Source organism: Agelaius phoeniceus, chromosome 3 (assembly GCF_051311805.1).
Source record: "Agelaius phoeniceus isolate bAgePho1 chromosome 3, bAgePho1.hap1, whole genome shotgun sequence".
Lineage (NCBI taxonomy): Eukaryota > Metazoa > Chordata > Aves > Passeriformes > Icteridae > Agelaius > Agelaius phoeniceus.
In genome coordinates this window covers 104,203,535-104,216,784 of record NC_135267.1, presented here as the reverse complement: position 1 = coordinate 104,216,784, position 13,250 = coordinate 104,203,535, and the positions used below count along the sequence as shown (strand labels likewise).

General features: G+C 46.9%; 1 protein-coding gene across 3 annotated transcripts in view; it reads right to left on the bottom strand.

The window, feature by feature from the left end:
* Positions 1–13,250, bottom strand: part of MSH6 (mutS homolog 6) — a 124,638-nt gene that overhangs the window by 1,324 nt on the left and 110,064 nt on the right. For 2 of the 3 annotated variants that reach the window (XM_077176048.1, XM_077176049.1), the window contains exons 3-8: positions 10,703–10,905; positions 8,451–8,623; positions 4,748–7,292; positions 3,165–3,430; positions 2,493–2,610; positions 239–328 (exon numbers count right to left, since the gene is read on the bottom strand). In XM_077176048.1, the coding sequence (XP_077032163.1) occupies positions 239–328; positions 2,493–2,610; positions 3,165–3,430; positions 4,748–7,292; positions 8,451–8,623; positions 10,703–10,905 (3,395 nt within the window). Of the gene's footprint in view, positions 1–238; positions 329–2,492; positions 2,611–3,164; positions 3,431–4,747; positions 7,293–8,450; positions 8,624–10,702; positions 10,906–12,419; positions 12,676–13,250 lie in introns of those variants that run through there. The other variant, XM_054629130.2, reaches the window with a different exon arrangement.

Genomic DNA, 13,250 nt, shown 5'->3' with positions numbered 1-13,250 from the left:
GCAGGAAACCACAGCTGGAAATAGGGTAATAATGACGGGAGTGGGAGGTGGTGATGAGTTCCCAGGGCACCCAAGATGTGTTCATGTTAGAGAGGCTGACACACCAGTTAAACACCACCATCATTATGGTGAAACTGGCCCTGTGTACTTGGCTGCCATTCAGACAGCCCAAAAACCTTGCAGCCAGTCTTTCATCTCACAGATTTAGCTTCCATCTATTACAAAATGGTCTAATTACCCAGTTCATCCACGAGAACAAGGGAATGCTCTGTTGCATGCTGCAGAATGCTGGAAGTCTCACTCAATTCAACAAAGAAGGTACTTTCACCTTTAAAGGAAATGACAAAAAAAAAAAAGCACCACAAAGTAAGTCAAAGATCTGAGAACCACAACTAAAACCTCATTTAATCTGCACTAGAATCTTGGTTAAGCTAAAGTGAAACTCAGTAGCTAACTGAAGATGAACAAAAACATGACACTGTTTTTCCAGAGTGAAAACAGCAGTTTCGCTTTTGCCAGAAAACACAAGTCTCAGTTCCTTTAGAGTGCAGGAATAAGCACAAGCATAATTAATTAAGTTTTCAGGCCAACACACCTGCTTACTTTTAATAGCACCAGTCAAAAGTAACAGCTGGACAAAAAGAGGGGCACAAAGGCTACAATGGGAAGAATTTTTGTCCCTTTCTTGCTCTGAATGCACACGACAGGCTGAAGGTGTGTGTGGCTTTCCAGCAAAAAAAAAACAAGCAGAAAATCAAAGACTAAGAGACTGGAATTACTGGTTTGGTTGTGATGTCAGGAGGGAACTATTTGGATAATAAAGGCTTTATTTGTATGTTCTCTCCTTGAATGAAGTATGACAAAAGCAATATTCTGCTGCTAAGGCTCAAGCATCTCATGGGAGTTTCAGCAACCCAGATAATACAAAGCCTGAAATTTACACCTGAAATTGGTTTTAGCAGATTATGAGCAGAAGTACACAATTATTCACACCCTTCCACGTGATAAACCCACACTTACAAAGTCGGGACTTACTTGTTCTTTGTGGAGATCATTACAAATAATTACAAGTAGCAGCAATTAATGCAATTCATTCCATTAAAGGCAAGCATTTATTTCCTGTGCTCATGCTGCATGAGCACTGCTTTGCTCTAACATAAGTTTTCTAACATTAATAATTAAAGCAGTGTCCACCAATCCTGATTTTCTGCATTTATTTAAAGAAATTGCCAGATTTAATGGTTTCAACAATATTTAAGAATAACCATTTATTCTCTTCAGAAAATAAAGTCCTAAAATTTTATTACTGAAAAAATGAACTTCATAAAAGTCCTGCTAACATCCATTACAAAGTGACTGCCATGGAACAACTTTTCAGTGCTTTCCTGTTTAAGACAGTGTGCAAACAAATGCATCAAGAACAGATTTCACAGCTCGTTCTTTGCAGTGCTTACCCTCACAATTGAAATGTCAAATCAGAAGTATAGTCCTCAGTTAACTGAAAAAAAATTGAAAATGCTACATTTTGCTAGACCATCTCTCATGAAGGAAGGGCCCTTCTCATCTCTACCATAAGCATTTAAGTATTCTTTCACACTTTTGATTTCTTCTTGTAGTGAAATTAAACAAAATGGAGACAAGCTGGGCAAAGAAAGCCTTAATAACATTCTCTAGCTGAATAGAAGAGCCTTGATTTGGGGAAGTGTCAATATTTTTTTTAATTAAGAACTTGGAATGATTCATTTCCAAATTCCTCCTGTGCAACAAGTTCAGTGGGCTTAACTCCTTTCATATTCACTGACCCACATTTTTCAGCAGAGAGATCACAGAAAATCTGTGCCCTCCTTAATGAGCAGTGATACTACTCTTAGTACAACAATCATGTTATTTTTCTAGCCCAGTGGCACTTTGCCCATCACCACTGGCAGACTTCACCATTCCACTTGTCATGTCATCCTCCACTTGTATCTTCCTCTCCACTAAAGGAACAAAATACTCCAAGAACTGTCAACTACTACTTCCAAGGAGGACATCTGCCTCTCTTGCTCATCAGAAGAAATCAGATTTCAAACATAAGGTATTCTGATTGAAACAAGGGACTTGTGCAGTCCTTGCAGGAAGGTACAAAAAACTCCTGTGCAACAGCTGCCCCAACATCACTGTTCTATTTCAGAACACTTACAAAAGGTATCAGTGAGAGTAGAATATAATCAATTCTAAAAAAAGATATTCCTCGGACTTGCATCCAGCTGGGAGTTAGGCTTTTAATATTAAAATTCATTAGGAAGTGATCCCGTGCATCTGTCAAAAATCGAACGGACGCACACATGAAAAAACAAAGCCCAAGTACAATCCTGTCTCCACTCTGAACAACAAAAGAAAAGAATGCACAGCTCTCCCTGCAAGATACTGTTCCCTTTCCAGCTTGCCACTGGAAGCAGGAGCAGACAGTTGGTGCCCCCTGTGCAGCTAGCTGTGTGTGAGGCACTCACCGGCCATGATCCTGTCGGAGGCACCGAGCCGTGTGAACACGCGGTCGATGGGCGTGAGCCTGCAGGATTCCGCGGGCACGTAGCACCCCAGCTGGGCCATGACCACCAGGAGACCAGCCTGCACAGCAAACAGGGACAGTCACATTTGCAATGGTGCTTGCAGATTCAGTTCCACACACAGAGCGAGGGCACGAAGCTGTGTTTCCCCTAAAACAGGGACTGGAGTACAAAAAGCTTCCCGCGGCTTTAACAGCTCCAGGCTGCAGCAGCAGCATCTCTGGCAGGACTGAACTACTCTGAAAGCCTTCAAAACACAAATTATCACAGCAAGCAGTGTTTATAAAGCAACCTCCCTGCTGATCTCCAGTTTCAGCTCGTTCAACCTGCAGAAGCATCTTTTGCCAGCTGATGCAAAGTCCTGGGTAAATCACTTGAAAAAGATAAACGGTACTCTTATCACCTCTTCCCAACCAACTCTCCTAGGACAACTAAAACTTACCCCTCCCTACTAAAGCAGACAATCTCTCTGAACATGAGCACTTTCTACCAGCCTGTGCAATTGCTGCACACCCTGAAGGCCACATCTGGGACCTCCTGTGACACCCATGACAGCCAGGCCCTGTAATTCCCTCACCCAAACCCCACAGGTACCCTGGGACACACGACAATCACCTGTCTCATGAGCGTAGATTTGCCACCCATGTTGGGGCCAGTTACCAGCACACAGGAGGCCTCACTGCTGCTGCCTTCATCCTTGATGCCTATCACGATGTCATTGGGAATAAAATCATCTCCAAAGAAAGTTTTTGTGATGCATGGATGGCGGGAATTTCTGAGTTCCAGGAAGGGAGGAGCATTATCCGTAGGCAGCAGGATTACAGGTCGGCACAGAGGTCCATCACCACCTTGACTGTAGTGAGCAAGGGACATCAAGACATCTAGAAAATGAAGAGAAATTACAGTCAGTTACACTTTCAAATTTCTTCATGCACTGGAATTCATTTACTCATTGAACAGCAATTTTGTAGAAACACTTTTCTATTTTATTCCATTTTCCTCATAAGGGAAACACCCACGAAGGACTCCAGAACAAGTAAAAGGTGGGAATATTTACAGTGTCTTTCCTCATTCCTTCCAGAATTCTATAGATGTCATGATAAAAATGCTCCCCTATAGTTATTTTAGTTCAAAAGCCTTTAAAATCTACATCATTTCATTTCAAAAGTTCATGTATAAAACAATAATGTATTGCACTGGTTTTTCATTTAGAACAAGGAGGAAATCAGCTTCTGTGACAGTGAATTATTTTGTGAAGAATCCCAATTCTGCTTGAAAGTTGCCAGAGGAAAACTGTATAAATATTAAAACTCTGTGTGTCCAGCAGGAAGCAGCAGCACAAGACCCCTCAGTTAGCTGAGCCCTGAGGTTCTAAAAGCTGATCACCCACACAATGAGACTCTTCATGATTTTAGAGGCTTTATGTACACACATTACAGCTGAGCCTGGACACTGAATTCCTCTCTGCTGGGAACCAATTCAGCACTTGCCCTGAGCTGTGGTGTGGCTGATGTGACTGCTTCCCAGCTCTCCCAGCAAATCCATTCCCAGCCAACACTCCCTGCCTGCCTGCCCTCCCTTTTCTGCTCTAGTGGCATTCAGAGACTGCTTTCATTTTTCCCTGGAACAAAGACATCCCAGAGTGCCTCATCCTAGCAGAAAATCCACAGGACAGAAGTATGCCAGTCCTGAGAAGGGAATACAGGAGATTCTTCTATCTCACAAATTTAAGGAGGATTTGGGGAAGCCTTCTTAGTAGACTACCTTCTTCAAGGCTCAACACTGAGCATTTTTATTTTTAAAGGATGGCCAGAAAGCATCCTGCTCAGATAGAAAAAAAAGCTTACCAGCAGGTTAGATTTTTATAGCTCCATTTAATAAGAAGCTACTAATCCATACACAAGGCTCTGGAAGCAGTGAGGCCCACCAGGCTACACTGAACTGGGAGAAACACTTGGCTGCACTTCTACAACCATGCAACGGGAATGAAGAAATAGCTTGCAAACATCACAAGGCCCAGCAACTCTCCTGCTATTTAGCAACAGGACAGAAACAGGGAATCACTGTTAATTATCAAAGCCCTTACCACAATCAAGAGCTTTCAAACACAAGTCAAGAGCTGGCAATGAGCTTCCCCAGATCAGACTTCACCAGCACAGGGGTAGTTTTACAGTGTCAGAAGGAGGCAAAGCTCTTACCCAGCACAGCAATGCACTCCACAGCTGTCTGCCAGTCCTTGCTGTTCTTGTCGAAGTTGTAGAAGAGGCGCCTCATGCAGTCCTTGAGGGCGGCGTCGCGGCGCTCCTCGGCGTTCACCATGGCAGCCAGCATCTTCTCGATCTCCTTGGTCCAGTAGCGCTTGTAGCCCTTCCTGCTGGACCTCAGCTCGTACTCCTCGGGCAGGTTACGGGAGATGACACTTTCGGGGATCTCCATCTGGTACCGGTTCTTGCCCGTCCCCCAGTACTGCACGGATTTGGACCCAAGCAGCTTGCGCTGCTTATCTAGGTACTTCCGAAGGTCCTCCTCGAGAGCTCGGATATCCTCCAGTGCTCCATCATAATCGGGGTCAAAGCCCAGCTTGGGGGTAATCACTCCTGTCTTCCGAGCCTGGTTGTGGTCAAAGGCAGTGTCCCACCTGGTGAGCTCTGCACTCAGGTCTGGGAAGCGGCCATCGGGATTTTTGGCTTTGTGGGTGACCAGCTGCCTCAGGACTCTGGATTTGAAGTCACTGGCAAACTCCTCCATGAATTCGACAATTTCATTCATTATTTTGAATCCCTCCAAGGTAGACAGAAAGTCAGCAATTTTTTTCTTGCTGTATTTGAGCTCTTCATAGAAGATGGCCCTGCTGTCAGGATGGTTCTGACTTTTGAGTGGTGACCCAATGCTGTGAATTTTGCTGAGCAGTCTTTCAAGGTCAGGCAGTTTCTTGAGGTACTCAGTGACTTCAGACATTTTATCTGGCACTGCCAGGAGGTCCTCAACAGCATCCAAACGATCATTGATCGATTTGGGATTACAAAGTGGAGCGCAGAGCCACTGTTTCAGGAGTCGCTTCCCGAACGGTGTACAGCAAGAATCAATCCTTTCCAACAAAGTACCTTCTGTGCTTCCATTGGTTCCATTCTGCAGGACTTCCAAGTTCATCAGGGTGACTCCATCCAGCACCATCCGCTGGCCAGTTCTGCCAAACAAACTACTTGAACTCATGGTTTTTGTAATAGCAATATCCACAGGGACATATTCCTCGAAGTTTGCCTGTGATAACAGCTCCTGATCAATCAGACATTTTTTGAGATAGAAGACACATCCCCCAAGAGCTGACAAAGCTAACTCACTGTTTTCACCAGGAGTTAATCCCAGGGAGTCACTCTCTGAAGTCAGAGATTTGATTACAGAGGGCAGAGAACATCCATTTTCAGAATTCTGCTTCTCCTTGAAATATCCTTCCTCAAGAAGGACTTTTAGTGTTTTAGACGCATTCCAGAACTGGGAACCCGCGGTCAGCCCTTCCTGAATGCAAGAAACCAGCGAGCCCTTCAGTATCTTCTGTGTGTCCACAGACAGGTTCCCCTTCTCAAACAGCACCTGCACAGGGGTGTAGTGAGCTACCAAAGTCCTGAACCTGGAGCAGTGGCGGTCGTCCGGGAACTGGCCGACGTGGAACTTCCCCATGGAGGTGTCGACGAAGCAGACGCCGTAGAGGCGCGTCCCGGCCGCCTCCTCCTTCTCCTTCACGCTCAGCAGGAACTTGCTGTTGTTCTCAGAGGGGTCGCAGTCCATGACGCTGTAGGTCTGCGTTCCCTTGGTGATGATCCTGCAGATCTCCCGCCGCACCACCTTGTCAAACCTGCTGGAGTGGCCCGCGGACCTGCAGCGCGCTTCCATCATTTCGGGCGTTTCCGTCTGCTCCACGCGCGCCACCTTGTAGCCCTTCTGCACCAGGACGTCGGAGAAGCGGCCGAACGCCGTCTCTGGAAAGCCCGAGTGGGCCCAGGTGCCCTTCATGAAGATGAGGCCCAGCTCATTGACGCCGGTGACTGCGTCCATGTGATACAGCTCGTAGAACTTCCCCACCTTGTAGCAAATCACGGCGTCGAAGTTCTGGCTTTTGAGCTGCCACCACCTCCGCACGCCCGGCGTGCACTTGTTGAGGTAATCCTCGGGCACATACAGAGTGCAGGGGTCGTAGTCAGGGTCACCCTGACGCCTCCTGTGCGCATCCCTCCTCTTCCCTTCCTGCAGCCAGTCCAGCTTTTCGTGCTCCCACACCGAGAAGCCACCAGTGCCTCCACTGCAAGCATTTGCTTGAGATTCAAAACTTTCAGGTGCTGCAAAGGATGTCAGCTTAGACTTGGCTTCTGAAGAGACTGCCGCTGCTCTTTTGGGTGTTTCAGAACAGTCATTTCCCGGGCTACTCCTTTTAGCAGGCTTTTTCACCTCTCTTCTCTTTCGTTTCGAAGGGACTTTTACGGGGCTTTCTGCAACACTCTCTGCTTCTGTCTCTGTGTCAGAAGACTCATTTTCATCCACCCCACTGCTGGCTTCCTCACTGCTGGCTGCTTCTTTCCCATCAGGCTTGAACTCCACATCAGAGCCATCGTGGTCACTGTCAGAATCCAACACTCTCCTTCTCTTGGCTTTCACAGCTCTTTCCCTGCTCATCACTCGCTTATTGCTTTTCACATCCTCCTCACTATTACAGTCTTCACTGTTGCCTGATGCATTTTCACTCATCTCCTGGAAAAATAAATTATTTTGTCTGTAGATAATTCTGGCTACAAAGATACTGCTGCATAAAGAAGTGCAAAAATGTGCAATAACACAGTACCTATGATGCTTCAAGCAAGAGACAGAAGAGCCACAGCCAATTCCAAGTATCTTAACAGAACCCAGGTTTTTTCTGGACAAGTAACTTCTACTGGCCAGTAGCATAATCACTCTTATTTCTATACTTTAAAAACTCATTCAATACTGTGCATAAGTGATGCTGATGAACAAAGCATTTAAACTACACAAAAAAGAATATGGCACATGTAGGAGAAAGGAAAGCAACTCCATAATTTGCCTTTTCAGCTTCAAACTTTAATGGAAAACCAGCAGTGGAGGGACTGTAGTGAGTACGAAGGGCCACTGCACATAACACAATGCCTGGAGTGGCACCTGTCCCTCAGGGCACTGTCACACTGGAGACTGAATATTATGAGCTAAGGGAAGCCAGCATCCCCCTGACAGTGTCCTCATACCATTCCTCTCCAAAAAAATCTATTCCAAGGCATATGGTGCTTCTGAAATAATGGCTGAATCAACACAACATGAATACAATACAATAAAACATCACTTTTTAGTTACTCCACCAAGACTGCTGTTAACAGTGCAAGAACTGGTATTTTAGTGCTACTCCACAAGATGAGGGTGGGCTCCAAAAATGCAATTTAATGCCTTAGATGAACAGTCAAAAAGGTATAAATTCATATATTAAGACACACTAAAACTCCAGATCAAACTTAGGGCAACTTGGGACTATGAATAGCAGATAGAGAAGATAAAATGATGCATCAGAAAAAAGCATTTCTGGGTGAAAAAGTAGGTCACCAAGGAGTGATGAGTGAAGAGAGTCAGAGAAGTTGAGTAGATTCTGAGGTCAGTCCTTACCATACAGAACACCAAAGAGACTTGTCTTTCCAACTAGAAAAGATGAGAGACCAGCATATGACCTGACAACACAGAAGCAGTACAAAAAAGACAAATGGATACATATGTGTGCAAGATTAACGAGGAGATAAGCTGTGATTACTGTACCAGAGAACTGCAGGATATTCCATGCTCAGCTCCAAGTCACAGCTTCTAAGTTCTAGCAATATTTCTGCAAGTGACAGCAATTAAGAAACATTTTACCTCCATTTCTTCCTCTTCCTCCTCTGTGTCTGAAGGCTCATTGCATACTGCCAGTTCAAGCCTCTGGGTTTTATCTTTGCTCATGGCATCATCTGCCAGCACCATGGCTCTTTTAATTTCAGGCTTTGTGCTGTAAAACATACCTCCCTTCATCGTCTCCTTGTCTGATGAACCTGTAAAAAACACAGATTTGTTAAGAACAAATGCTAAATGCTAGACTTAACATTTGTTAAGTCTAGTGATCATAGTTCACTTTTAAATGCATTCAGACAACTAGCATTCATATTCAGATAACTAAACTCCTGTTTTTTAGCTGCTACCACTCATTCTCACCACATCTTGAATACAGCAATCTATCACTCCTTCATCCTGATGAACTACCCCCGGGGAAAGTACACCCATTCACAAATGAAATGCCTACCTCCATGAACACTTGAAGAATTGCTTCTATTTCTGTAACTCATTAGCACACGTGAGCACTCCTGGGCTGAGCTCTGACTCACCCTCACTGTAGTTAGCACTGCAGTTAACACTGGCAGAGCAGCAGACAGACTGACAGACCACAGGGCTGTTTTAGCAGTGACAGGTAGGTTCAGCCAGAGTTATCTTCACTTTCTAGGCACAGGCCACCTATGGCACAGACCTGAAAGCTCTGCTGGCCTGCAAAGTGGTGCTCTGAGTGCAGCCAGGCACCCAGCCCAGCCCATTAGCCAGATTAGCTGATGGCCAATCACGCTGGGCACCCAGGCTGCCGCTGCAGGGCAGTGAACAAAGCCTGCTATTAATAACTGCTGCGTTCCCTCCTCCTCCTCCTCCTCCTGCACAGCCCCTCCTGCCACCACCTGCACACACACAAACCCGAAGCCAACCACCCTGCAGACCGATTTCAGGTCCTTTTCCCCACTCTTGTGAACCCCATCATCCAGCACTACTGACTGCAGCTTCAGCTCTAAACCAGTGGCACACAAAGGCAGCGGACCTGGAGGAGGCCAAACACCCAGAAACAACTCAAACAAAACTCTCACTCACAATCAAATCCCAGTTTGCAGTAGCAAAGCAGGGAGTTACAAGTAGCTGCTTCGACAGCGCAAAGGCAACACATTAACAATCCAGATCCCCCTCTTGGCTTTCCAAATGCAATGAGGCAGTCTAAAAATATTTTGCATTAATATTAAATGTGACTGAACAACGTCAGAAGAAAAATCTTCTCATACAATTGAGCTGCAAATTTAAGGGTGCAACACCTGCATATTCACTTAACCAACTGCTGTGCACCTCCACTTCTTCCTGCACACCTGTTACAGGTCTGGCCCTGTGCTGTCTGCACTTACTCAGGTACAAAAAATAACGCAACCCAAGAAACTTACCCATTTTCTTACCCAAAGACTCTAACACTTCTCCTTTGTACATAAAAATGCTTTTTGTTTGAATTTAAAGCAAACAGGTATTTTTGAATGTTTTTAATCTGTTCTGCATTCAACACTTTTCCTATGATAGATCTATGTATCTGTGCTTAAACTTCATTTTGGCCATTTTCTTTTGGCAAACTGATTAATTCCCCTTACCTGTAGTTGCTTCTTTGTGCAACTACAAGCTCTCAGAATATTTTGATTGTTTCCAAATACTTTGGGGAAAGACACATATAACCATGCACCATTTTACTTGCAATAAATTATGCTAACACTCATGGCAATAACATTACCATTTTAATTTAAAACCATGGCTGAAGTGCAGCACACTGAAGTATAGAGGAGACAAAAATGTGGCTACATGATCACGAGATGGAACTCTGACTGTATAAAGGGAGAAACTATTTAAATTCAGTGACAGTTTTTTTTTCAGTGACACAAGCAAATCCTACAGGGCATCAGAAATACTCTATTACATATGAAGTATTTGACTAACAAGACAGTTTACAGCCAATGATTCAGTTTTCAGCAACAGTAGAATTATGAAAAACAGAGGAAAACAGATTATGTTTGTTAAAATGGTGAGATTTATTATGCAAAATGTTAACTCATTTTTACATTTGATTTTCACTAGTTAGCCATGTCATTTCTTCAGTATCACAAACACCAACTCTGATCTGTAACTACAAGCACTGCCCTCACCAACACTCAATTCTCAAGTAATATATTTTATTTACAGAAATGTTGCACTGCTGAGAAGAAACACTGCAGCAGAAATAATTTTATTTACCCCATATCCTGGGCCTGGACTTTTAATTCTGGACATAATACATAATCTCTTACCTTTGTATGGCTTCAGGTATTTAACACTGATCCAGCCCCTCGTAGGGCTGTCATCAAAGAACTGCACGTGGACACGAGTGGATTTTCCTTTTCCTCTGACTATTGTCCTTTCAGTGGGGTGGTTGTATATCAGACATGGCCACCAGGGATAGCCTTCCATCTTGGCCCACACCAGGTCCCCAGGAGAATATTCACAGGAGACACTGTAGAGACAACACACGTATTGTTTAAGGAACGCAAACATCTGGAACAGCTCTCTTCATAGCTGTCACTGCACACTGCTGCTGAGCATTCTGCCCTCCAACCTGCATTACACAGTTCTTCCATACCACCACCAACTCTTCTCCTAAATTATTTTTATGTGCTCCTCCAAGTTCTGCTGGATTCCCACAGAGACAGAGCTTTATCACAGAACAGTTTGGGTTCAAAGGGACCCTAAAGGGCACCTGGTCCCAGCCCCCTGCCATGCACAGGGACACATCCCACTAGACCAGGTTGTTCAGAGCCCATCCAGCCTGGCCTTGAACACTTCCAGGGGTGGAGCACCCACATCCTTCTCTGGGCAACCTGTGCCAGTGCCTCACCAACCTCACAGTGAGGAATTCCTTCCTAATATCTAATTAGACCTACTCTCTTTCAGTCTGAAGCCGTTCCCTCTCACCCTGTCACTACATGCCCTTTTCCTGTAGAAACTAATTTTCAACCAGGCACCTAAAGAGTAAGACTTTAAAAACCCTCAGGCTACAAAAAAATGAATAAATAAAAAAACTCTACCTGCACTGCAAAGCACCTGGTGCAGCTTTTATTTGCTCTCTCCTCCTTCCCACAGATTTCACCCCAGCCACTGCCACACTTCCACAGATGATGGCTGGGACACTCCTGCAGGCTGTGGCCCAGCCACCAGTGACACTCAGTGTGCTGACAGGTGGGACACCTGCCATCGTGGTGTTCAGCACAAGAGAGAAAAGGAACTCCTGGAGCGGGTCCAGCAGAGGGCAACAACGATGACTATGGGAAAGGAGCATCTCTCTTAAGAGGAGAGGCTGAGGGAGCTGGGCCTGTTCAGCCCTGAGGAGAGATGACTGAGAGGGGATTTCATCAGTATGTATAAATACCTAAATAAGGGGTTGCCAAGAAGATGGAGCCAGGCTTTCCTTGGTAATACCAAGCATTAGGACAAAAGACAAAGGGCACAAAGTTCCACCAGACCACAAGGAAGAACTTCTTGACTGCGTGTGTGACTGCACACTGGAACTGATTGGCCAGAGAGGTGGAGCCTCCCTCCCTGGAGGTACTCAAAACTGAACACAGCCCTGTGCCATGTGCTCTGGGATAACCCCGCTCGAGCGGGGAGGTTGGGCCAGATGCCCCACTCTGCTCCCCTCCAGCCTGACCCACTGTGTCCCTCTGTGACACAGCACGGAAAGCAAATTTAAAACACGAGCGCGGCACTACTTCCAAACAGCACAACCCGTCCCCGCAGGTGTCCCATTGTCCCGCCGGGAGCCCAGGCCGCTGCGGGCCAGCCCGCGGGCCCGGCCGGGCACCGCATCCAGGGAATCGGCCGGGCACCGCATCCAGGGAATGGCGGGGACCGCGCCAGCCACGGGCCGACAGCGACACACGGACACCCCGAGGGTCCCGCTCAGACTGCCGGCGCCTGCAGCTCCGTCCCGCCTCCCCTTCCCGCCTTGTCCTCTCGCGTCCCCGCCGGTACCTGGCGGCCTTGGGGGCCTTGGCGGCCGCGCCGCCCCCCGCGCCCTTCTCGCCGTTCTCGCCGCGCCGCGCCGCCGCTCGGCCCGCCCCGCCCGGGGGGCTGCCGGCGGCCTGGAGGCCGTTCCGCTCCCCCGAGGCGCGGCGGGGCTCGCTGCGGGGCTCGGTGGCGGCCGGCGGGGCCGCCTTGGAGAAGAAGCGGAGCAGGGTGCTCTGCCGAGACATGGCCGCGGCGGGAAGCGCGGGCCGCCCTGCGCGCCAAACCCGCGCGCCCGGCCCCGCCCCGGCCCCGCCCCGCCCGCAGCTTTGGCGGGAAGCGCTGAGGGAGCGGCCGGGCCCGTGCGTCCCGGTTGGCCCCAGTTGGTGCAAAACGCGGAATATCTGGAAATTTCCGCGAGAAAGGACGTTGGGGGATGTCTAATCTTTGCGTGCTTCCAACCCTAATCAACAGGAAAGGGGATTTAACGCCTGAAATAGCGGCTGACGAGAATCCCTGGGTGACGTTCGGGTGTTAAAAAGATAAATGACTTGTGGCTCGGGTTACCTTGTTAAGGTTTAGGGCTCGAGGTGATCTCCCACCTCAGGGGAGGTTAACAAAGCCTGGGGAGAAGGATGTGCAGCTGATAGTGGACACAAAGAATGCAGAATTTATGGGCCCCAAGGACATTTGGCAGGACCCCAAAGATAAGGAAGAAACTAATTCTAAACTATTAAAAATAAAGACAGCTCAGCAACTGTGCTGAACCAGCTCCAATTGGGTAAAATGTAATTCTGGCAGAGGGAGATGGTGACCACCACTCATGGACCCAAGAAACCCACTGACCCAAAAGAAGGG